The sequence below is a fragment of the Microchirus variegatus genome (genome assembly GCF_963457635.1).
Source record: "Microchirus variegatus genome assembly, chromosome: 22".
Lineage (NCBI taxonomy): Eukaryota > Metazoa > Chordata > Actinopteri > Pleuronectiformes > Soleidae > Microchirus > Microchirus variegatus.
In genome coordinates, this window is record NC_139823.1 from 3,304,976 (window position 1) to 3,330,468 (window position 25,493).

The following is a 25,493-nucleotide window of genomic DNA, read 5'->3' on the forward strand; positions in this document are numbered from 1 at the left end:
CATGTTGATCACTTCTTCACCACTGCAGTTTAACGTGTGTGTGGTGTGAGCGTGTTTGACCACCTCCTTGTCCCAGTCTTAAAGTGTTGGCAGAGGATTTTCTAAAGCTCTGATTGACGTTTTTTGGAGAATAACTAACTCGAATTTCTAACTTTTGACATCCTTCCTTCCTGGAAACCATCGACCCACATTGTCAAAGAACGACTGAGCATCTAAAAAAAAAAAACAAGCTCAAAGAGAGTAAAGTAGCCGCAGCCTGCAGTTGACAGACAGTCACACTATCATCGTCCTGTCACTCTGATGTGACATGAGTGAAAATGTCACTATAAAGACATCAACTTGCTTTCATTCACTTGGATTTTAACTGTCAGTTTCTGCCTCAACAGCGCCCCCTCTTGAAAGACAAATCCATTTTTTTTCACTAAAGGTAAAAAAACCCAACACATTCTCCTTTTTCCTCCAGCAAAGATCATTATTTACATCCATTCATCATTCATTAATAATAAAGTTAATGTGCTTAATTTAAGATTTCTGTTACTTAACTTGCTGTGTTTGTCTGTATTGTCTTTGTCAACAAACTTACAATTATTAATACAGAGGCCTGATACTAGACAACAATTGTTAGTTATTGGTGGCGATAAATTTTGTCTTTAATACAGAAAAAAATGTAAATAGCAGCCAATCAGGTCAATGTTTGTTTTTTAAATAACCATAAAATCAAAAAAAAAAACAAGTCCCGGCGTTATACACAGTGAACAATTTAAATCAAAAGTAATTTGGTGCTCAGTTGGTACTAAATCTAGACAATGAACAATTTGCATGAACATATGCTTATCACAATAAAAAGAGGAGATTAACAGTCTAAAATGAGATTCGACCTTTTGAACTGTGACGTCTTTATCCAAAATTTCACGATCCTATAGCGCAGGAAAGATGCCAACGTTAATATTTAATGCTCCCAGACTGTCTGCTCACAGAGGCATTGTGAGGTTTAACACTGGAGGAGGTCATAATAATAATGCTTAACTGTCCGTAGGAACATATACTGTACAGTTCCCTCCCCCCATGTTAGGCCTTTGAAACCTAACGTATGTCTGTAGGTGATGCCAAATTATTTAATTTGGAAAAAAGAATGCTTATCATTGTTAGTAAAATCATGATTTTTCTTAGTCATCTGAACTTGTTATTTAACAGATAATATTTTCCACACTTCATGACCACAGGTGATGACCACAGGATGTTCCTTGAAGATCCTTAAACCCTGTAAGTGTTTTTTTTATTCTTTTTTTCTTTCTGAACTGTCCTTTTTCTTCTATCTAGTGCCATTTTAACATGTCATAAACAACAATTTACATGTCGATATTGGTGTTTTGGAGCTTTGGACCAAACATGAACCCACTTCACTGTGGCTTTGACTCCACACGGGCTGTGGAAATGAATGAAATCCACGATGTCAACAACTGTGCTGTTAACGTGGAGGATACTCAGATACTTACAGTGTGTATGGACCACCTCAGATTTTGCAGTTGAACATTCAGTAGCTGAATCTTTTACACTGAGTGGGTGAAACTAAATAGAGTTTGTTGTCTGGTACAACTCCATTATAAAGGCTCTCTATTTCTATTTCATCTTAGGAAACTGGGAGAGATGTTAAAAAAGGATGTTTAAAATGAGGCTGAATTAACATCAAAATATTTCTGAATGACCTTTAAGGCAGAGCAAATATTTTGACTCTTTTGGAGTCGTTATTGAGGCCTGAGTCTTGTTTGTCTGAATAAACCTGAAGCTGCTTTTGAGATGCTGTACTCCTATTGGTCGACATATTTGACTTTTACTGCTCTCTCAAAAATGGACATTATGACTCTAGCAGACTCCAAACTAAACGCATTCGGTGCATAATTGAACACATTAATAGCTTTTAACGCACAGTTGACTGACAGCGTGAGAGTCGGCTCATAAACACAACCTGACAAATATGTTGTACGTTGGTTTCTCAGCTATAACTCTTGTCAAATGGGGTTGAATATTGTAGATTTAAACTGGTGACAGTTGTACTGAGTGGTTGCAACAGGACTGTTTAGACCATGTTCCTGGAAATAAATCACATATCTGTTAATGATGAAGATCCCCCCCCAACCTTTGCAAAGCACTAACACATAACACATGGTCTAGCCTTGATAATAAAGCTCTTACTTTAACCCAAACCATGCTCTTTCTCAGAAAGTGACTCAGCCATTTTGTGACTGAACCTATAATTAAAGCTGCGGTGTGTAAGTTTTCAATATAAATGAATTTCCGTTACATTCAAACCACAGCGCTTCAGTCTATGACTCTCTCCTTGCGTCTCAGTGTGTAGCGGTGTTTTGTTTTTTCGTGTCTGTGGTGACACGGAGTGACGCATTTGACATCCTAACTGTTGGAGGGAGAGAATATAACAGCTGTGCTAATAAAGCTAGATGGCGGCAAACTGTAGGTTAAGGAGTTAGCTATCCTTCTCTGAAACATGAGTGAGCTGAAGCAAATGTTGAAAGAGAACTTTGGGTTAAGGAATTGACCCTGGTTCTTTGAAACATGAGTTAGGTTATAAGATACTGATGTTTAAAGAGAAAAGGTTGTAATGTGGTCCTGGAGTCGTCCTTTCAGAACTCTCTGCAGGTTTACCTGCGGTGAGTCTGGGGTGACAGCAACACGAGCCGGGTGTTGGCAACAGAAGTTACACTTACAGCGTTGTCATGTCATCAATCTGATTCTACAGCCACTGAACTAGAATTCAAAAGGGCACTGATTGAAATACTTAAAAATGTAACAAGGATGTAACAAGACTTATTTCACTTTTGTTATATTTTTCAAAATGTGTTATTTTCTTGTCGAAAATCAAGGTCCATGAAGGCACCATATATGGTTCCTTGCCAGGCTGTGGTTTAAAAAAAAAAAATCCAAAGAATTTACAAGAAAAACACAAATAAAGTGAAGGGAACATTATTTTAGAACATTTTAGAACAGTGTTTCCCAATCCTGTGACCCCTGCACTGCATGTTTTAGATGTTTACCTGCTCCAACACACTTTCATTGACTTACCATCATTAGTTTCTGAGATATTACCATTGAAGCAGGGGAAGACCATATACCAGGGTTATTCAACTAATATTTCCACAGGGCCAGCTTTTCGGAAGGCAGTAAACGGATACAAACACATTATTTAGCACTTATTTATTGAAATGGCTTCTAGTTTTGTGCAAAAAAACGTAAGTAACAAAACCACCAACATTCCGGTCCAATACAACTTGGGTATAGTGCAAAAAGGTTACAGTTACAGTACCACCAACATTTGGGTATAACAGTCGCAATTGGCTCTTACAAAATAAGAGGTAACAATATAAACAACATTCAGGTGCAATGGCCAAAATAGGCTATTTTTGCAGAAATATAAGTAACAGTATCAATAATATTCAGGTACAATTGCTACAGTTGGCTCTTAGTGCAAAAACAAAAATTTACAGTACCAACAAGACACAGGTACCGCTACAGTTGGCTCATAGTGCAAAATATTCTGGTACATACATAGGCCGCCTACATGGACATATACAAACAAACAAACATATATCTACTTTCTTAAACCTGCAACAGCCGTACAAATTGATTTAACGTGAGGTTTCTGTTGTCTGCAGCTGTGAGACACATTAGTCTGTCTGTCCAACTTGACAGGTGACTAACTGAGGGCACCACTGTGTGCAGTGTCGACTTTGACATTGTTTGGATGAGAAATGCAAAGGAACAGGAGCTGTTTTACGAGTTCAGTTAAAGTTCATTTAAAGAAATCAAACCTTTCTAATGTGAGCTTGATCCTCGGTCAGGAGGAGTTTGTGTTTCATCTCATTTCTACAGAGCACAACAGTAACACAAACAAAGGCCCTAATGTTCTCTTGTCTATTTAATGTAACACGTTTTATTTTACCAAAGACGGAAATGACATTGCTTTGTCATTTCAGGATTTATTTTTCCATTGTTGAAAAATCTCAGCCATTTTGAGTAATTTACATTTTTATGAGAAAATTAAAGGATTGTACTTTTGCATATTTTAATTGGCTTTCAAGAGGAAGAAGGGGAACACGGGTATTGGTTATTTAAACCATGAAAAATTGTTAAATTGGATTTTGACTCTGACTTTTCTTTTTTTTATTTCGACATATAAAAGAGTTGTGAGACAGTCCTGATTAAAATGGCCACACTTGAATGTAGATTTATACGTACGGGGGTCACACAGAGTCAGTCTCACGCTGGGCTCCATGTTTTATACATCAGTATACAAATGATTAAAGTGTAATTAAAATGTGATTTTGTCTTCATGACTGATTTCCATCTCTTTATTAAATACATAAATATGTTCAGATGCAGATAAGCACGTACATGGCTTCACAGTGTAGCAGCCACTCCCTATGGACCAACCTTGTTTACACTTTGTCCTTGGCTCTATTTGCACAGGAAGAAAACGTTTATTTATAAGTTGTGTTTTTTGTGAACCTGTTTTTTTATATAAAGTAAGCTCCTCTCTTTACAAGAATAATTATATCTGCAAAATCAAATATGCGGATCTTCCACTGTGGTAACCCCTATGGAGAAACTAAATATAATTAATATATATATATATATATATATATATATATATATATATATATTTATTTATTTGTATTATTGTAGATGCCAATTTCTGTTCACAGTTTTATGTGGATGTAGTAAAGACAGCCCTGTAGTAATTCTCATTACCAAGCTATTACCTAGATATTACTTCCCTCAAGGACATTTCTACCTGGCAATTCAGACAATTGGACACGTTCAAATAAAAATATGTCCACACACTGCAGTGAAAATATTACTGTCACAAACACAGGTATAGTACACTGTGTCTCACTGACATCAGCCCCTCCTCTCTCTTACACACACACTCTCTTATACACCATCTTGTGGACAATTCTCATACAGCTGCTGTTGAAAATCAACACATACTATTTTTTTCCCCTTGTTTTTTGTTGTTATATTTGTTGTTTTGTTATATTAAGATGTTACGACAGTAGCTAAATAAGTGTATTTGTGGGGATAATAGCAAGTGTATAAAAGGTTGAATATACAAGAAAGTATATTCAGGCGACAGCCAGAGACTCAAGCTTTCTGTGGTCAGTGGTCATTTAATGACTTGATCACATGTCAGTGGTAATTTGAACACATGTCATTGCACTACTGACTGTTTGGTCTCTCAAGAGTAGTCTAATACACATTTTTCTTAATCTGCTGTGTCAACAAATAATTTTGTCATAAAAATACTGTACATTTTGAAGGTGCCCACTGGATTTTAGTAACTCTTTGTATAAACATAACAATGTGTTTTCACAGATATTGTGATTGTAGATTGATTTTTTGTCCACTTTCATTGCAGGCAAGGATTTTCTCTACACTGTAGTGTCGTGGACCTCCCACTGCAGCAAACATGAGTGAATGAACATATCCTTTAAGGTGAAGTGGGAGAAAAAAGTATTGAAATGTTTTGTGTTTCAGATATGGATTTGTCATAAACTGTGATCAGTTGTTTATCTAAGTACCAACAAACACAAGATGCTAATAACACACAAACATTGTGAATCTTTAATGTTTTTATTAAAACAACTAATTGAAAAGATCACATTTTATGGCAGTTATGCAGGAAACCAAGTGACTATACACCACCTTACTCATGGGTTATGTATTCAACATTTGCCACTTTCTTTTTTTTGTCACTATGTTCAGTCAGGATTACCCAATCCTAACTGAATCACAGTAGTTCTGGGGTCCAGATTGAAGAACCACAGGTGACATGGGCTTAAATGTTGCCCTTAATTCGGCTCTGAGAGAGAGGTCAAGTGTGGATATCAAAAACTATGTATGTGTAAAAACACAAGAGCAGCATGAGGAGCTGTCCAGTGCTGAACACCCCTCCGAATGCCTAAATGACACTTTGTTATTAACAGTAACATGTGATATAAGCTTTGATCACATTCACCATGACCTTTCTCCAGTGGAGCGGTTGATACAGACAAACTGACCTATGTTTTTTGATTGGCTGACCCCCCACACCCCCTCCCTCCATGTTCATGTATGACGGTGATGTGTTCCAGATTAATGAGTCAGGTTATAATTAGCTCCATGAAGTATTTCTGGAGTGGCCCAGTTATGCTCTCGGCTCCTGCAGGAGTCATTCTTGGTTTCTCACTGCCACCTTGTGGATGTGGATGGTATAGTCCTTTTCACTGGTGTCGCAGGTTTGTTGGCGTTCGTGAACAATGTCAACGCACGTGAAAACAGGTCAAATGAAATGTCTGTGACATGTCTTGATGAGCAAGTTGTTTGTTAATTTGATCTGCAATTGGCTTGTTGTTGGTCTTAATTTACAGTGCGAGGATGGGGAAATGATCCAGGTGATTGGAGGTGAGGATAAATACATCAACAACAAGTATTTTGGTTCTTGACTGAGTGCTTTCTCCTATGTTATCCTCTTGTTTTTTTCCCCTACAAGAACAAAACCAGCTCTGTTTCTCCCTCCCCTCCCTTCTTAGATCCTAATCCCTCCTCACGTCTATGTGTTGCTCATGGCATCAAACTTCAAGTCCATGTTCGTGACTAGGATTCTAACCGGACCTATATAGAGCCACACTCCCCCCCCCCCAAAAAAAGAAAAAAAAAGTCACACTTGAGGGGCAGAAAGCGGCGCCATCAGTGTCGGACCTGCAGAGCAAAGCCCCTGCGGACGCGTCTGCTCCTCCACAAATATGCAGCAGCAGCAGCAGCAGCACCGGCGGTGATGGAGGTGCAGCACCTACATCCTGTGACTCATTCAAACAGACAAGGCTTGCTTTAAATGTCAGCAAATCACATCTGCCTCAACCACAGCAAGGTCACCTTGATATGGATCTAGTAGAGACCTGAAGCTCGGCTCGGTTTTTTTTTTGGTTTTTTTGTTCTCCTGTTTCTGTTTGGAGTGAACCAAAGAGCGCAGCAGCCTCTCTTTCTCTCCTTCTCCCCCTCCAGGACTTAATTTGATGGTATATTCACTTTTTTCTTTTTCTCTCGCTGGACTGCACCTGTTCACCTGGACACCCGCACACACACGCGATCACAGTAAGTGTTTATTTTGTGGACTCTGACAAGTCAAAAAAAAAAACTGGATGAACTCTTTTCTGATAATGGTCATCTGTTGAGGCTCTAACAGGTGTTTTTAAAGGTTTGCTCCCTGAAAAATCAAAGGTTAGTGACATCACTGAGAATTCAAATGTGTGCGTGGATGCTCTGTTTATTCTCATTTAACCGCATGAGTTGTCATTTTATACAAACAGACACGTCGTATTTTACATTCCGCAGCTATGACTTTCACCTGCATCATTATCAATAATGCAATAATCACCTTGAACTGATTTTTTATTTTCTACTGCTGAGCATTAAGGCCAATTTTACCTGCTCCTCAGAGGCGTTTACTTGTTTCTTTTTCGCACACATCCACGTCTATATATGTATATTTTAATATAATTAAATCAAATATGCATCAATTAATCGTGGACGCTCTTTATTGTGAGGAGACACGAACCTCCATCACCATCACCATCATCATCCACATAGGATGATCTGATAGTTGTTGTTGTAGTTGATGCGTTGTTGAATATTAACCGGTTGAATATGAACTTGAGATTGTCGTCTACAGGTCTGTGTGTCGCTAAGTTACATCAATTTCGTGTTTCCTGCACATTCCTGTCTAATTCTTTCTGCTGGTGAGAGAGATTTGCAGTGTTCAAGAAAAGGAAGAAACAAAGTGACCAGGCTTCTTTTTCTTGTTGTTGTTGTTTTTGCTTAATTTTTTTTTTGGAGGAGAGGACTTTGGCACAGGGTCTCACCGGGAGTGATGGCGGCGTCTGCACCCACCTCCTCCTCCTCCGCCTCCTCCGCCTCCGCTGGCGGCGAACCGGATCCCAACTCGACAAATTTACGACCACCGGGCTCAAGTAGGTGCATCACGGATAAAATGCTGTTTCACGTGTGCTATTTATTTTGATGGCAACGCCATTAATCATTTTCATCGAGGGTGAGGGAAAAGGGGGAGGAGAGGAGAGGGGATGGAAGGATGGAGGGAGGCAGGGAGAAGGAGAAGGAGAGAAAAAATAATAATCCGCTGCCATTTGAGAAGGTTTCCTTCGCCACAAATCACCGCTGCATTTCACGGACCTCCCGGCGTCTGCGTGACAGAGCAATGGTGCTGTCACAGCCTGACATCACAGGGGAGGCAATTAGACAACAAGGCTAGAACATATATATTTATTTAACGGTTATTGTAGATTATTCCATCAATATACGTATTATTATTATGTTTGTATTTTGGGATGCATTTACAATAATGTATTCATTTCTATCAGTTTGGTTAAATTTAAAAAATAAATAAATAAATAAATAAATAAAGCGGCTGCAGGGGACATGGAAATTGCCCCCAAGTGCTTGTTAATTCACCTTTTGTTACATTGCCGCTAATGGCACACTTAAGCGCTGTAGCCCTGCACTGTTCTCGTTCCTGTCAGCTGGTGATGCAAAAAATAAGCACAATAAAATTAGATTAAAATAAGGCTGAATCTCAGAAATCATATGTGTAAATGTTCTTATTTAAAAATAAATAGTTAAATAAATAAATAAATACACCACTTGTGTTTATACAAAATGTAAACGTTCATATATTTTGTCTCACAACTTAAAAACATTTTTTTTTTATTTGCATTGTGCTGTAGGTTTATTATTCCAGGCATATATTTGCATATCGCATATTATATTTACATTTTCATTAATTTTTTTTAATGTATTTCTCTCTTTGTCGTTCATCTTATTTCCACAAACCAGGAATAATAATAAAAAAAAATCATTGTGAGGACTGAGTTAAAATGCATCCAATGAGCTGAGCAGCGCAATGATTTATCTAATGATCCAAAGCAAGGGTTAAATTGTGGTGTGGGAATGGGACTCTCTCCCCCCGTCCTCCTCCTCCTCCTCCTCCTCCTCCTCCCACTCCTCCCTCCATTCTCCTCCTCCTCCTCCTCTTTAAATGTGCTGCTTTTGAGGATTTGGGCTTTGCCTCTCATGATACAAGGTGTCCCATCCCCTCTGTGGCTGGAAGCCCTTGATAAGACAGTAATTCTCTATCTGTCGCCGGGCAGCAGCCGCCTCATGTCTAACTCATGCTCTTTTTTTTTTTTTTAACCAGCATCTTTTCACTCACTTGGATCTTTAGGCTGGGGCTGGTTTTCTAAACGGCTAATTAATTTTAAGTCCTTGGTCTAAATTATCAACGGTCACACACGGAGTGAGGATGCATGGGCCTGATGTTGAGAGCGGCCGTTAAATGTTCCAATCACCCCGAGACATTGACACTGTGGCTATTTCTGTACCCTCCATTTTTCACCATTTAACCTCTCTAAGACTTAAGAAATAAAATGGATTTTTCTGTATAAGCACACTAAGCGAGGCCCCTAATTCTTTTCTTTAATTGAAATGATTTCAGGCTATGATGCTTGGTGTGGAGTTGCTCATGGATGCACTAGAAAATTGGGAATGAAGATATGTGGTAAGTTATTGTTATTTTCATTGTTTTCTAATAAAAGTGTGCAAAAAGGGGCGATAAGATCACACGTTTTAACCGGCATAAATCATAATAATAATGATAATAAATAAGAATTAACCCTTTATACTGAGCGGAATATACTGCCAGAGCTTTAATTTACCCAGGAGCTGGAGTTCGAGGGTCTATTTAAGTCTCGTACACCATTAACTTAAGGACGGACTGACACCCACCATAATGGTGAATGTCACGCATCAGTGCGCAGCTTCTATTTTTGACCGTCACAATCTGCTGGTTTCATTATAGGCTCACTTAATTACTCGGGATTTTACAATGAAAGGAAAAAAAAAAGGAAAAATGTGTCGGGGTTTGAATATTAAAAGTCACCAATTTTAGAAAAGACAATTAGTATTTTTTTTTTCCATTTGGCCCATATCTTTCTATGCTTTTTTGCATTTATTATCACAGTGGACCACTCACATGTGGTGATGATCCTGTCCACTGAAGTGCAGACATTTTAATAAAGAATTTACAGCAGTTGCATGACACGCGCGCGTGTTTGTGTTTACTTGGCTGGAGTTTGACGCTGATGTCACCATGAATGGGGCTATCAGTGCAGGATGGGACCACCCACCCATTACCCACACTCACACACACTCACACACTCACACACACTCCAAATAAGAGAGAAAGTGCGCAGAGACACAGACAGACAGAGAGGAGGAAAGTCCAAAATGACAGAGGAGAACCTGAGGGCCCTGGTGGTGTGTTAGAGAGCCGTCAACATGTATGGGAAGTGTAATAATAACCATTCTCCGGACGCCTCCGCTTCTTGTCACCGTTCAGGATTTTTGCAGAAGAACAACAGTCTGGAGGAGAAGAGCAGGATTGTGAGCTCCTTAAAGGAGCGCACAGCCAAGAGCCTGCTGTCGTGCGATAACAGCGGCGGAGACGCGCGTTTCACACACGCGGAGACGGATTTCTCCAATCTGTTCGCCAGAGGTAAGCTGAGAGGAATTCTATTTAAAAGCTCTTTAAATTAAACACGACATGATTTTGACATTAAAAAAATATAAAAACATGTTAATAGAAGAAATTCAAAAAAACGTGTAGAAAATGTAATTTCATGCCAGTTCAATTTATTTATAAAAAAAAAATACTTTGTTCCTCTCTCAAATGGTTATTTACAGGTGCAAATAAACAAACAGACCATGCAAACACTGCAGCTCACCCGTGCACAGTTTAAAATGCCTCTAATATAAAACCCAACAAAAACAAATCTTAAAACCAGACATCTCATTAAAAGATGCACACTCTTGTGTGTAAGTGCATTGATCAAGTGAAGTGACCATTTCTTTAACTGTTCCCCAATCAGTCCTTCTGTACAGATGCTTCTGAGGAAAAATAAACAGGCTCTGTTGCATTTTGTGTGAGTTCATGCTTAATAAACTATTAATGCTTAAATAATCATGCTTAGCACTTTATAAACTGTTGAAGGATCTGCACAAAAGCCCTTTGAGAACCTCAGAGGTGACCACAGAATTCAACAGTGACATGTGAAAAATGCACACTGTGAAAGGAATCTAGGTTAAAACAGAAGAGACACTAACAAATGTGTTTTTTTCAGATCTACTGCCTGCGAAAAATGGAGAGGAACAGACCATGCAGTTCTTGCTGGAGGTGGTGGAAATTCTCACTAACTACGTCCGCAAGACCTTTGATAGATCCACCAAGGTTCTGGACTTCCATCACCCCCACCAGCTTCTGGAGGGCATGGAAGGCTTCAACCTGGAGCTCTCGGACCAGCCCGAGTCCCTGGAGCAGATCCTGGTGGACTGCAGGGACACCCTGAAATACGGAGTGAGGACAGGTAAGAGGCCTGGAGGTGCAGCAGGGCCTGCTGCAATCAATAACTCTCATTAAGTGACATGTCAGTGTAATGATTACAGATAAGGCTTTTCTCTCACACACACACACACTCGCATGATAAATTGTTTTCTCGGGGATTGTGTTGCTTTGTTGTCAATGGCAGGTCATCCCAGGTTCTTCAACCAGCTGTCCACTGGACTAGACATTGTTGGTTTGGCAGGGGAGTGGCTCACATCTACAGCCAACACTAACATGTGAGTACTTTGGCTACCAGCTTTAAAGGTGTTATATGTAAATGATGTACAACAGTGACTTTTAGTGTCTTTATATCTTTATAAACGTTTAACCTATTTCAACCAAGTGAGAGTGTGTCTGCTCTAGATCAGCAAACAAAGCAATAGATTTAATATCCATCAGCAAATTCTACGAGAGAAGTGTAGAGACAGCGTAAGCTACAGTAACCCTGGCTGAAGTTCCCCATTTAGCATCCTTGTTTTAGAAAGAAAATATCCTCACTTTTTTAGCGAAAGTGACTCACAAAAGAGGGATTAGCTACCTAGAAGAAGTCTTGGAAAGAAATCCACTTAAGTGTGAGAGTGCAGAAGAGGATCAAAGTGCAGAAGGGCGGGGTAAAGGTAAGAGCTAGGACAGAAGATGCTCTTGGAAGAGTTGGATCTTCAAGAGCGTAACGCTTGGTAGGTCTTTCGGCCAGCGTGGAACGACACAAAAGGAGTCTTGAATGTCTTGACTACAAACCCTTGATGAATATTTTCATGCATCTCAACATCTCAAAAGGAGATGTTTTTGAGAGGAGTACTGAGGCTTTTTAGATTTGGTAACATTAGGAAGCGCTACGGTCTGTGTTATTGGGTGAGTAGCAATGGGTTAGTGCAAAGGACCAAAACAAAACAAGATTTATTTAGTCAATATATGCTGGCTGCACCTTATCAGTGACGCTATATCAATTCAACATATTATTTTCTTAATCTCTGATGACATGTCATGGCTATTATGCCTTACAGCATCTTTAAATATATGGAAATAAACAAAACAAAACAAAAAACAGATTATGATTACAAGTACTATGAATTGCACCCAGACTGTGTGTTATCTCTGAAAAGCTTATCTGTGCTCATTGGTTTTTCAATGATCCATGCAGAGGAGAGGCTTTCAGTTCCTGTGACGTACACATCGAGCGTGGTTCAAGAATATATGCCCTGCAGCCTCTAATAGATTGTCAGTCAAGCAGGAAAATAAAAAGCACAAAAGAAGACATTTGTACAGTTTTCCTCCCCCGCAGTATTGTCGATGCTGGCCCCTGCACAGGCTGGAGTCACATTAATCAGCTCTGCGGGGCAAACTAAATTGCATATTGATTTGCATTCATGGTTTACATGGTGTCTTTGTTTCATGTAGTGCTAGTTCCTGTGACATAACAAAGCCTTGAGGGGAGAAATGGCCTCTCCCCCTCAAACCATCTGTGTATGAGCAACCATCAGCAGTGAGGAGGTGAACATGCACTGCTTTCGATTTCTGAGCGGTTCATTTTGTAGAGTCATATTTTATTGAGAAATATTCTCCTTCCTGGATTATCTTTGACTGACAGTTTTATATATATATATATATATATATATATATATATATATATATATATAAATATATATATACATAGCGATCCAAGATGGACATTTATCAAAAATGATTTCCCACCATTACTCCTATTCTGTCACACAGTAATGCAGCGGCGAGCATTGTTGCCTCACAGTAAGAAGGTCACCGGTTTGGATCCCGGTTTGACTGAGTTCCTTTTTGTGTGCATGTTCTCCCTGTGTGTGTTATCTCCAATTACTCCCACAATCCAAAAATAAACACATACAGATTGGTGATTAGGTTAAGTGGACACTCTAAATTGACCATATGTGTGAATGTGAGAGTGAATGATTGTCCCTCTATGTTGGCGACCTGTCCAGGGTGAACCCCGCCTTTTGCCTGTCAGCTTGGATTGGCCACAGCCCCCCCCCCCTCCCCCTTGACCCTCATGTGGAGGCTGAAGCGGTAAAAAAAAAAAATGAATGAATGATTCCTGTTCTTATTCCCATTATTTCACACAGTAAAACTAAAATGAAAGGCTGGAATAAAAGCCTGATTATTAGTCTTTCACAGGCTCATTTCCACAGGGCTGTGACGTAATTACTCAACCATTAAACAGGTCATAAGAAGCTTCAGGGAATCTTGTGATTGTTACAACCCACACACAGTGGGGGTTAATACAATATGTCATAGCACAAATAGCATTGCATTATGCTTACACATTAAAATTGTCTTGAGACTGTTTCTATACCACTATCTAAAATTAGTTGTAACTAAAGACTTTATCACTGGTTTAATTAGATTATTATTGTATGAAAGGGTTCATTACATTTGACAAGCTGTAAAAATAAAAATCCCACTGAGTTTTGTGTTACACTGTTGGGCTAAGTTTGATTTATTAACTTTTAACAACAATTATAAGGTTTAACTTTATCTACTGATGCAATTTTTTTCCTATGAGTAACTTACAAATGAACTGACCTATTAGTGAATAATGAGATGTATTTATGGACTAGGCTATTATAGAATACTATAAAATACAAATTGTTTTGCAAATAAAGTGTGAAAAGACAAAATAAAACACAGATAAATAGGAACCAGGGCCATTTCTAGCTGTTTGGGGGCCCTATGCGAGATACTATTTGGGGGCCCCTATTTTTTTCAAACTCGAGGTAGATATTCATAACTTTTTCTGATTACCCCACAAACCCTTACATGCTTTGCAAATATATGCAAATAAAGACAGGCATTTTTAATTCTCAAAAATATAATCAAATATGAGTCTGAACTTGCAGTTTGGGGACCCCCTGGTGGCTGTGGGGCCCTATGCAGCTGCATAGTCCGCATATAGCAAGAAACGGCTCTGATAGGAACTATTAGTAGTTATTACTTGACATGACCAACCATTACAAATACCAACCTAGAGTTAGGAGGAGTGAATAATCTGGAGATACAGAACAATAAAAGTATGTTTTACGGTTTAAAGGAACCAACCTTCTTTTGAATTTCACATCAGTTGGCATCTGTATTATTGCATTTCTGTCTCATCCTTTCCTTTCCTTCCATTTCCTTTCCTTTCCTCACATCTCAACTGAATGTTGTTCTTGTGTTGTGTGTTATTATCACAGTAGATACCTTGAAACAGAGGTTACAGGTTATTGTAATCTACCTTTATTAATGACTTCCTCATCCCTAATCACCTGTGGCAGATATTGACTGACACTAATAGACGGGCAGTTAAATGCAGGTTATGAATGAGTGAGGGTCCTCTGCGTGGATGAATGCAGTGACACAGTTAATGTGCTACATTTGCAAAGTGACATTCGACTTGTTTATTTTTCCTCCCTCCTCGATGTTACGACGATACTACGTTGAAGATGCTGTCGGGCACAGTGTGACATTCTGTAATGTTCCACTGATTAATTTTCTTCCTTTGCATGAATAGAGATTGACTTCCTGTGTGCAATTATAGAAGCATATAAATCAGCAGAAGATGAATGAATCCATCTGTGCTGTAATCCCAAATTAGCTCCTCTGTGATGCAGTGAACTTAAGTGTATTTCGATGATGAAGACAAAACATTTGTACTGTACATAATGAGGTTAAAAAGTGGAAAAACAATTTTAAACTTGCTCACCAATTTTCTGCAAAAACACACTCACGAGGCTGCGTCAATGAGCCCAAGACCGTGTAGGAGTTTCTGTGTCATTTCCCTGAAGCCACAGGCCATTTTGAAAACAACAAGACAAGGCTGCTGTTGAAGCGTGACTGTGTATCTGTTTCCACTCATAAAAAAGATAACACAGCAGCGTCAGTAACCATACTGTGAAATTAGAATACAAAAATCCTTGTTTTTTAAATATCGTAGCTTGTTTTTATCCCATCACTCTCTCCTGCAGGTGAAGCATTTCTATCATTCACGTTGTGCCACTCAGTAAACACATGTGAAGTCAAGTGTTTGTTTATTTACAGGTTTACCTATGAGATCGCCCCGGTCTTTGTACTCATGGAGCATTTGACCCTGAGAAAGATGAGAGAGTTCATTGGCTGGCCTGACGACGAGGGCGATGGAATATTTTCTCCAGGTAAAACAGTCATGGTGATCCAACAGGAGCGGAACCCTGAGCTTTCATGTTATTATATCATACTACCAAATAACACTTTGCTTTATCTGTAATTTATTGCTCTGAATTTGTAGTTTTCACAGTTAAAACAATCTCCTCAATTACTCCATGTGTTTAGTATATTGTATGTATCACATAGTGGTTAGTACTCTTCTTAAAGACCCGGGTTCCCGCCCCAGTCGGAACAAGGGCCTTTCTGCATGGAGTTTGCATGTTCTCCCCTTGTGTGCGTGGGTTTATCCAACCCACATGTGGAGCATAAAGCGGTAGAAGATGGTTGGATGGATCATTGTTTTTTTGTAGGTATACATTAACATATCCATATATAATTGTGCCCAGCCTACATGCTGCTGAGTCCATTTGTTCTATACTTCTATGCATCACCATTTATTTTCCATTTATAATTTGTATTAATTCTAGCAAAGTAAGTCCAAAAAGCTGCCAAATAAAGTTTAACCCTTAGAACACAGAACATTTCGGCTGGTTTTTTTTACATTACTCTGTTAAAACAACGTACAGTATATACAGAGGCTATAAGAATGTGCAATATAAAGCATCTTATATCCTTTTTTCAGCACAACCTATAGGCAATCTGATGAAATTTCCTTTTCATTATCACCAACTATATAAATAAACCTGAAGAAAAAGTAATAAAATGTTTAAAATGGGATTTAATTTGTGAAATATGGAAATACGTCACAGTTAAAGTTCACTTAAATCGTTTTCTTGAGCAAATAGAAAAGAAAAAAACTGCTATTTTGTGACTTCTGCACAGTTTTTGCTACTTTAAATCACTACTAAACATGCGATATCAAATGAATGATAACTTTTTTTAACTAAAACACATTTTCAAAGCCTGAATATGTGACCTATAAACACACACCCCCAGGATGTCCATATAAGGAGTTGTGAGTGTTATTCCCACCTGAGGCACAGCTCCGTGCCGCATGAGCAGTACTTCAGAATTGTACTTAATTGCATGTGTTTTCTGCAGGAGGAGCCATCTCCAACATGTACAGCGTGATGATCGCCAGATACAAGTTCTTCCCCGAAGTCAAGACCAAAGGCATGTCAGCTGCACCCAGACTGGTCCTCTTCACGTCAGAGCACGTGAGTTTACATCATTGTCATCTCTCCATGGTTGTTCTGTACTTACATATCATTTCAACTTGGATTGTGACTGAACAACATCCTTTAATCCAGAGCCACTACTCCATCAAGAAAGCCAGTGCAGCTTTGGGCATCGGAACAGAAAACCTGATCCTTTTGAAAACAGATGAGAGGTTTGCTTTTACACCAACCAATTATACCAGGGTTTCTCACTCCTGGCCCTGCAGAGCCACAGTCCTGCATGTTTTTGGTGTTTCCCTGCTCAAACACACCTGATTCAAATGGTTAGCTCATCGGTAAGCTCCGCTGATGCCTGAACAACCCATTTATTTGAATCAGGAGCAGGGAAACACCTAAAACATGCAGGACCAGGAGTGAGCAGCTAACTTATCTATCCATCTGCACACATTAAACTCTTTCTACACCTTCTTTTTTCCCCAGGGGGAGAGTCATTCCTGCTGATTTGGAAGCCAAAGTAATAGAGGCCAAGAAAAAGGTGAATGTGAACAACAGTGACTCAGATATTGTCTCCTCTCATTTCTCCTCTATTTACTTCTGGCCGTGTCACCATATGATGAGATGAGAAATACTCATTCAGATTATAGTTTGTGCACATCCTAAAAGTCTTTCACAGACACACAGGATCAGAACAATTTACCTGAGGGCAGGAGCTGAAATAAATGGAGTATCCACATATACTGTAGTGAAAGCTCCCAGACAATTTTATGAGCAACATTTCTGTCTCACAAATCTCCATCCAGCATTGTCACATCACCATCACAAAGCAGAGCAAGCAGGTATAAAAACAAGTGCATTCATCGCACTTGTGACTGTGATTTTTAAGCTTTTAACACAGTGTGTGGATCCTCCATTTTTATTTTATTTTATTCAAACCCTCATACGAGCCTCGCATTTGGAGAAAAGGGAACAAACAGAGCAGCAATATTATTCCAATAAGGTTAATGCTTTTTCCGCCTGCTCACATGTGCTGCTGCCCTGCTCTAAAGTGCATCTCCTGGAAGTAATTGTTCAGAGGTAAAGTGATGTGCAGACGAAGATAAATTGGAAAGCAATTATGTCCCAACAACAGACACAGACAGAAGGAGTGCATTATTTGAGAAATGTGCTGTAGCGTATCTCTTTGATGTCAACAGTCGCCAGGAGAGAAAGAACATAACAGCCCAGAATTGTAGCCAGTGTATGACTTTTTTTTTTTTTTCAATGCTTTGTGTTCACAGGGTTGTGTTCCAATGTTTGTGAACGCCACCGCTGGGACCACAGTCTACGGAGCCTTTGATCCCATTAATGAAATTGCAGACATCTGTGAAAAATACAACATGTGGCTTCACGTGGACGTAAGATAACGTTGAATATCGAATATTTGTCCCTCCCTGAATGTGTACTTAGCAAATCCTCAGTGTAATAAACGTGCTGTGTGTTATGTAAAGGGTGCCTGGGGAGGAGGTTTGCTGATGTCCAGGAAACACCGGCACAAGCTGAATGGAGTAGAGAGGTGAACACACACACACACACACACACACACACACACACACACACACACACACACACACACACACACACAGACAAGTAAACATAAGGATGCTTATGAATAATGTGGTACACTCTGCATAGGTTAGATTGTGTTTCACAGACGATGCAAATGAACCTGTAAAAGCTGTAATATATTATTTCTGTGGCTGTTTCTGCTTTGGTGATGTGATCAAGTTTATTTTAACTGTAAGACACTAAGACCATCTGCAGAAGAATCGACAGAGCACCTTAAAATTGCAAATGAGGGCAAATATTGCTGTTTTTCTGGGAATTGTATGGTGATGGTAAGCCATGGTGTGGTTTTCTGGTTTTCTTATTGGCTGAGGAACAACTTGGTGGCACACACCAGCTGTTACTGGGTTAATAAGTTAGGACATCTCAGTCTGCTGCTTTCTGATATTGCCTGTGTATTTTTGAACAAAGTCTATTTTGTTCGAACTGAATCATTTTGTTTTGTAAAACGGCAGGCACTAAAAAGAACAGAGACATAAGGACAAAGACACAAGTGCCAGGTCACATGCAAACCAGGGACACTGTGGCTCCTGCTCAATGCCCTTGTCTTCGTGAAAGTGAAACATTTGTACCGTTGTAGAATGACCCTTTAAAATCTGCACCGACAGAAACCATGAACTCTCAAATCTGTAGTCGGCTCACATGACCAAAGACATTTCATGACGTGTCGTATGAGACTCATGCATGGACTGGAAATGAAATTGAAAATGTTTACCACACACACACACACACACACACACACACACACACACACACACACACACACACACACACACACACACACGCACTGAGCTGTGTTTACTGTTCAAATATCTGTGCAGAGCCAACTCAGTCACCTGGAACCCTCATAAGCTGATGGGAGTGCCACTGCAGTGCTCTGCCATTCTGGTCAGAGAGAGGGTGAGGGAAAAAATGTTTTCCTTTTTTAAAAATGTATTTCCTCCATTGACGCACAAACACAAATAATCACAAATAAGCACAAACTAACAAACTATTTTGTGCTTTATATTTCTTTACTGTTTGCTTCCACGACAGGGTTTACTACAGAACTGCAACTCCATGTGTGCGGGCTACCTCTTCCAGCCGGACAAACAGTACGACGTGACGTACGACACAGGCGACAAGGCCATTCAGTGCGGACGCCATGTTGATATCTTTAAGTTCTGGCTCATGTGGAAGGCAAAGGTGTGCATTTCTATAAAGACTCACTGTTTCTGTCAACAAAACTACCACGTCTTATTCTTTTCTCTCGTTGTGTTTTTTCTTTCTCCCTAAAAAAAAAAAAAGGGAACAGTGGGGTTTGAGCAGCACATTGACAAGTGCCTAGATCTGTCTGCGTACCTCTACAATAAGATAAAAAACAGAGAGGGCTTCAAGATGCTGTTTAACGAAGAGGTGAGCTCTTTACTTCATCTGATAGCAAGAATATAAATATATATATTGCCTGCAATGAAGACGATCTGCTTGTGAGGGAACTGTGTTTATTATATTATTATTACCTGAGCTTTTCTGTTGTTCTCTCATGATGAATGAGCTGCGACTGAGTGTGCATGATATCTTAACTGTAGGATTGATTGGGTCATTTTGCAATGCTGACACACTCCAGACAAGAAAAGCTGAAATTACGGAGGGCATTAATTTATTGGCGCCACTGCGAATGCGAATATTGTTTCTGTTTTCTCTTATCAGCCGCAGCACACCAACGTCTGCTTCTGGTACATTCCACCAAGTCTGCGAGGACTGCCTGATGATGAGGAGCGACGGGAGAGGTTGCACAAGGTAATGAAGGATGATTGTTTGATTCATGCATGTTATTATTTAAACCACTAACCACTTGTGTAAGGATCACAATTTACTGCAGAGTAATAATGTCACACTTAATAAGCACAGTGTGGCAGAGATACTGTGTTACAAGATCACAATTTGCAGGTTGCTTTATAATGACATACATGCATGGCAGATCACTTGTGCAGGAAACCTGTTGTCACTTTTTGATTGTATTTACAAAAGTTATACAGTAATATAATGGCTAATGTAACATTTATTTTGTTATACATAAAGTAATATTATAACTTTTTTAATGGAGAACTATATAATAAGTTATGTAAGTGCCTTTCTTCCTGACAATGTTCATAGACTCTTAGAAATAAAAGTGCTAAATAGAACCATATAAGGTTCTTCGGCATGTCCTCATAGGAGAACCCTTTTTGCCTTTTGGAGGGTTCCACCAAGAACCCTTTTAAAACCCTTTATTCAGGAAAGGGGTTTTAAAGGGTTCTCTGGATGAAAATGGTTCTTACTGGAACCGTTAGTGTTACCAACAACCCTTGAAAAACCCTTTCTTCGACAAAGGGTTGTTCAGAAGCAAATGGTTCCAGGTAGAACCTCAGCCCTTGTAAAAGGACACTTTTGGAACCCTTATTTCTAAGAGTGTGCATAAAATGTCCAGTGCAAAACTTCTATTGCCCCCTTGAGGAAAACTGAGTAATTACACTAACCCTATTAGCATCTCTACATGATTTTCCCAAGTGACCTCACACCACCTCCACTCCTCCACTACCCAATGCAATACGCATTTATCCTGTCATTATGGCCAGATTATTACTATTTTTTTTTCTCAATATTGAGATCAAGGCCACCACTTTTCTCTTGCTGTCCCTCAAAACACACACACAATCATAGTGAGGAGGGCACATCATATACATTATGCATTCCCTAACCCTTACCCTAAACCAGGTCTTAACTATTGAAAAGTACCTTTTAAAGTTGTGGTGCCAGACAGGGTCAAAATGTCCCCACAAAGATAGGCTTGACCTCACAAAGATATAACTACACACAAACACACACACAGAGAGAGAGAGAGAGAGAGAGAGCTCCTCACCTTCTGTTGTGCAATACATTATCCTTTATTTAGCCAGGAAGGTCCCATTTAGAGAGCTCTTCTTCCAGGGAGTATTGCTCAAGATAGCAGCATAAATAGTACAAATAGTTAGGGAGACAAAACAATTTCAGATATAAAACTCACAACAGAAGCTAAAAGGAAGTAGTTAAAGGAGAATAACAAAGAAAGACATAATAAAATATAATGCAGAGCTTTACAGACCATATCAACAAGATCCTTAATCCAAACCCCTCAAAAAGGCTATGTGAAACAAGTTTTTTTTTGTTCTATTGTGTGTTCGTTGTATTTCTATTTATAACGTAATGTTACGCCTCTCCACTACTTTAGGATTAGGAAATATGGGTAACACTTTATAATAAGTACACACATTTAGCATTAGTGTAACATGAATGAATATTGAATTCATCATTTATAACGCATGAATACTCATTAGTATGTAATTTATAAACACAGTCATAAATGTTTTACTCCTCCCATCAGCTGAGGAACAGTGTCCAAATAGCTGCTCAAGCAGCCAATCAGCATCCACCGCCAACAAACAAGCTCTTTGATTGGCCTACAAGGGACTGCTCTCTCACCTCTCTGTGTGTGTCCAGCAGTCGCTCAGTACATGACAACACTTCATCACATGAGTAAAACATTTAGAACTGTGTTTATAAACTACATGCTAATGAGTATTCATGCGTTTTAAATGATGACTTCAATATTTATTAATGCTTAAAGGTGCATTATGTAATAAATCTAAAGCAACTGGCCATAAAATCCTCCTAATATGTCACAGAGACTCAGGAATAATGTTCATATAACAAACTGAACTCACCAACAACAACAGTACAGACAAAATATTTGCATAAAAAAAAATATTTTGCAGACTGCAAATCATGTTTATGTTTTGAAATCATGTTTTGGCATGTGGCGCCACCTACCGCCGTCTACCAATCATTGCAGTCAGTAGAGTCTCAGCTGCCGAGCAACCACGGGTTGCCAGTTACGTCAGAAAACGAAACCTAAAAGACCCCGGTATTTTGAATTTGTATGTAGTAACTGTTTTTGGCCACATTCTTACATATGGCACCTTTAACTAATGCTAATAGCGTATACTTATTATAAAGTGTTACCGAAACTTGGAGCTGCATGGTGCAGAAACAGCAGCAGCTGCGATTGGCACATGCAGGCACATAGTCCGGCAGTTGTTTAGGCAGAGCTTGACTTGCTTTGCGTTTTATTTACAGAGAATGCATTTTCTACATGTGAGAAGCCAAAATTGTGGTCGTGATTAAAATAGGATCGTGCAGCTCTACACAAAGTCTTTGTTTATTTGTCGGATGTCGCTGGGCAACACGAGAACAAAGCACTGCTGCCCTGAGAGACATAGAGAGTTGTGTGGCGTTGATAGTTTTGATCAGCATTGTGTTGAACTCCTTTGACAATCATTGTAGCAGACATGTATTCATAAAGTTACACACAAACAGCTTTGGATGGCGACATTGTGTTCTCCACAAACAGGTGGCCCCAAAGATCAAGGCTCTGATGATGGAGTGTGGGACCACCATGGTGGGCTACCAGCCACAAGGAGACAAGGTCAACTTTTTCCGCATGGTCATCTCCAACCCTGCTGCCACCAGGTCAGACATCGATTTCCTGATAGAGGAGATTGAGCGACTGGGGAATGACTTATAAGAGCCACTCCTGTATTTTAAAACCTCCCGAAACATCTGGAGGTCCTTGAGCCTGGTTTCATGCCTCTTTTGTCTTATACAGATGTTGATTTATTTTTAATTTTTTTTGCTTACAATGCACAACAAATAATAGTATGCCCTATGTGTCAACTCTCTGTCTCTTCTGTCTTTAGCAGCATTTGCATAGCTGAGTATCTGAGTGAAAAGAACACAAGTCAAAGTTCCCCTGAGAATCACACGAGCACACTGCTGTTCTGGCAAATCTATGTTCAATGTAACATCAGTGTGAGGAATTTAAATGCAGGTTCCTTCTCGTGTGAATGCGAAAAAGCCAAAAAAAAACAAAAAAACCCCTGAGAACTTGGACGATTCTGTCATTCAGAAGATATGAAAATAGAATTCTACTGTTGTATCATATGGAGATCAGTGTTAAAAGAATAATAACAACATGTTTTTTCAATAGGAACAGAGCACAATGTGGGAATCTAACAACAGTGACGTAAATGTAAAAAATATACATATATATGATGTCCTGACTGTTGGTGCGCCATATAGTCCATGCACCGCCATGTTGTAACCTAGCTGTTACTTCCCTTTGATATGACATAATAGGTGGGGATGTATAACACAGTCATTGTAAACGGGTGCTGTACTTGAGTGCTGTGTTTTTAGAGATTTTTGTGTAGATTGTGTATAGTATTGTTTCATTGCCTTTGTGCCAAATGTGTCCAAGTTTTACAGTGTCGGAAAAAAAAAAAAACTATGTGTAAATCGTCAAATACAGTATAATAATACGAAAAATGTTATTTATATTCAGAGAGACTAATTGTGAATAGGCTATCTGCCATTCATTTCTAATGTATCCTTCATATTTAGAAAAAAAATCCACTGTATTATATCACAATGTATTAAGGAACATGGAAGTGTTAGTGTATTTGTGAACCAAAGAAAGGTTGAGTTACATTTATGAATATGATGTACACGGCCTACGAATTCAGACGTTTATATAAGAATACTTAACATGCCGCTCCTTAACTTTAGTGCAATCTATGTTGTAACTGTGCAATGTCTTTGTGATTCATGGACTGAATGTTGTCCGGACATTTGGCTCACTGTCACTGTGGGAGGCTCGACTGACAGTGCAGCTACTACTGCCGGTGCTTTGGTGAGGATATAAAGCACAACGCTAAACCATGACCGTGGGGCAGCTTATATTCTATAAGGACATATGATTGTCTGTGTTACGTGTTCAGTGGAGTGAAACTATAATATGCAAAATTTAGCTTTGTTTTTGCCACGCTTGCTGTGGGCACATCACTTTTACGTCGAACAAGTCGATGCACAATGTTTGCTCCTGTGACAGCGTTTATCAAACCGTCGCACATTCCTGAATTAGTGGGAGGAAATGTCCCCCGTCAGTGTCGGCACTTTAAATTCACGCCATCATTTGCAGAGTGTTACTGTTACTGTTTCCACAGTGCTAATAAAGACATGGGCTGTAGATCATCTTTGGGCACAATTTTTGCAGTTTGTGAAAAAGGACCTTTGAACTAATAAATCAGCAAATAAATATGTGTGGCGCACAACAGAATGAAAACTGAATTGTGTGTTTATAAAACTAATTGTAATTGTAGCAAAAATGTGTTTAGTTTTTGTCTTTGTAAATTAATTTCCTACATTATCCTTTTGGTTCATATAAACTGTATTTATTTTTTGTCTGCCGGCAATTTTGCAAGGTTTTATTTGAGACAGCCTTTTTATTCATTAATTATAAAAATGTTTTTAATATAAGGCTGTGCAAATTAACATTTGTTATGTAGTTCATTGGGTTGAGTTGGTTCATCTAAGTGAATCAAAACTTTGGTCTTTTATTGAGTTTTTTGCTCATGTTTTTCTCAGATTAAGCTTCTGAGATTCCTGGCTCACAAACAATGTGATGTGTCTCTTGAGGATTATTTATTATTATTTATGTTGGTAGCTCGTGTGTGGGCCACACACCATGGCTCTTCAGTTTGCATGTTCTCCCTGTGTGTGCATGGGTTTTCTCCAGGTTCTCCGTCGCATAACGTAGCGAAACGTAGCGTAACGAAACGTAATGTAATGTAACGTAATGTAATGTACGTTACGCTGCGTTTCGCTGTGATGCGGTACGTTGCTTTTCGGTACGTTGCTTTTCGGTACGTTGCTTTTCGGTACGTTGCGCTACGTTGCGCTACGTTACGTTGCGTTACGTTGCGTTACGTTGCGTTACGTTGCGTTGCGTTACGTTGGGTTACGTTGCGTTGCGTTACGTTACGTTACGTTACGCTACGTTACGCTACATTACGCTACGTTACGATACGTTACGTTACGCTACGTTACGTTACGTTACGTTACGTTACGTTACGTTACGTTACGTTACGTTACGTTACGTTACGTTACGTTACGTTACGTTACGTTACGTTACGTTACGTTACGTTACGTTAAACGTAACGCTATGAGTTTTGGGTTAAACGTACGTTATGTTACGCTACGCTGTGTCGCGATGTGTTGCGTTGCAC

The 25,493-nt window shown here is 39.3% G+C and overlaps 1 protein-coding gene across 1 annotated transcript; it reads left to right on the forward strand.

Annotated features, from left to right (window-relative positions):
• Positions 1–7,921: 7,921 nt before the first annotated feature.
• On the forward strand, positions 7,922–22,954 carry LOC310943060 (glutamate decarboxylase 1-like; the record flags this gene model as incomplete). Its single annotated transcript, XM_083908556.1, has 16 exons — positions 7,922–8,021; positions 9,560–9,622; positions 10,463–10,618; positions 11,244–11,486; positions 11,649–11,739; positions 15,548–15,660; positions 16,694–16,809; positions 16,903–16,982; positions 17,251–17,305; positions 18,048–18,164; positions 18,258–18,322; positions 19,194–19,272; positions 19,408–19,557; positions 19,660–19,767; positions 20,062–20,151; positions 22,781–22,954. 16 exons carry the CDS (start codon positions 7,922–7,924, stop codon positions 22,952–22,954), a joined length of 1,800 nt encoding a protein of 599 aa, XP_083764682.1.
• Between the last annotated feature and the right edge of the window lie 2,539 nt (positions 22,955–25,493).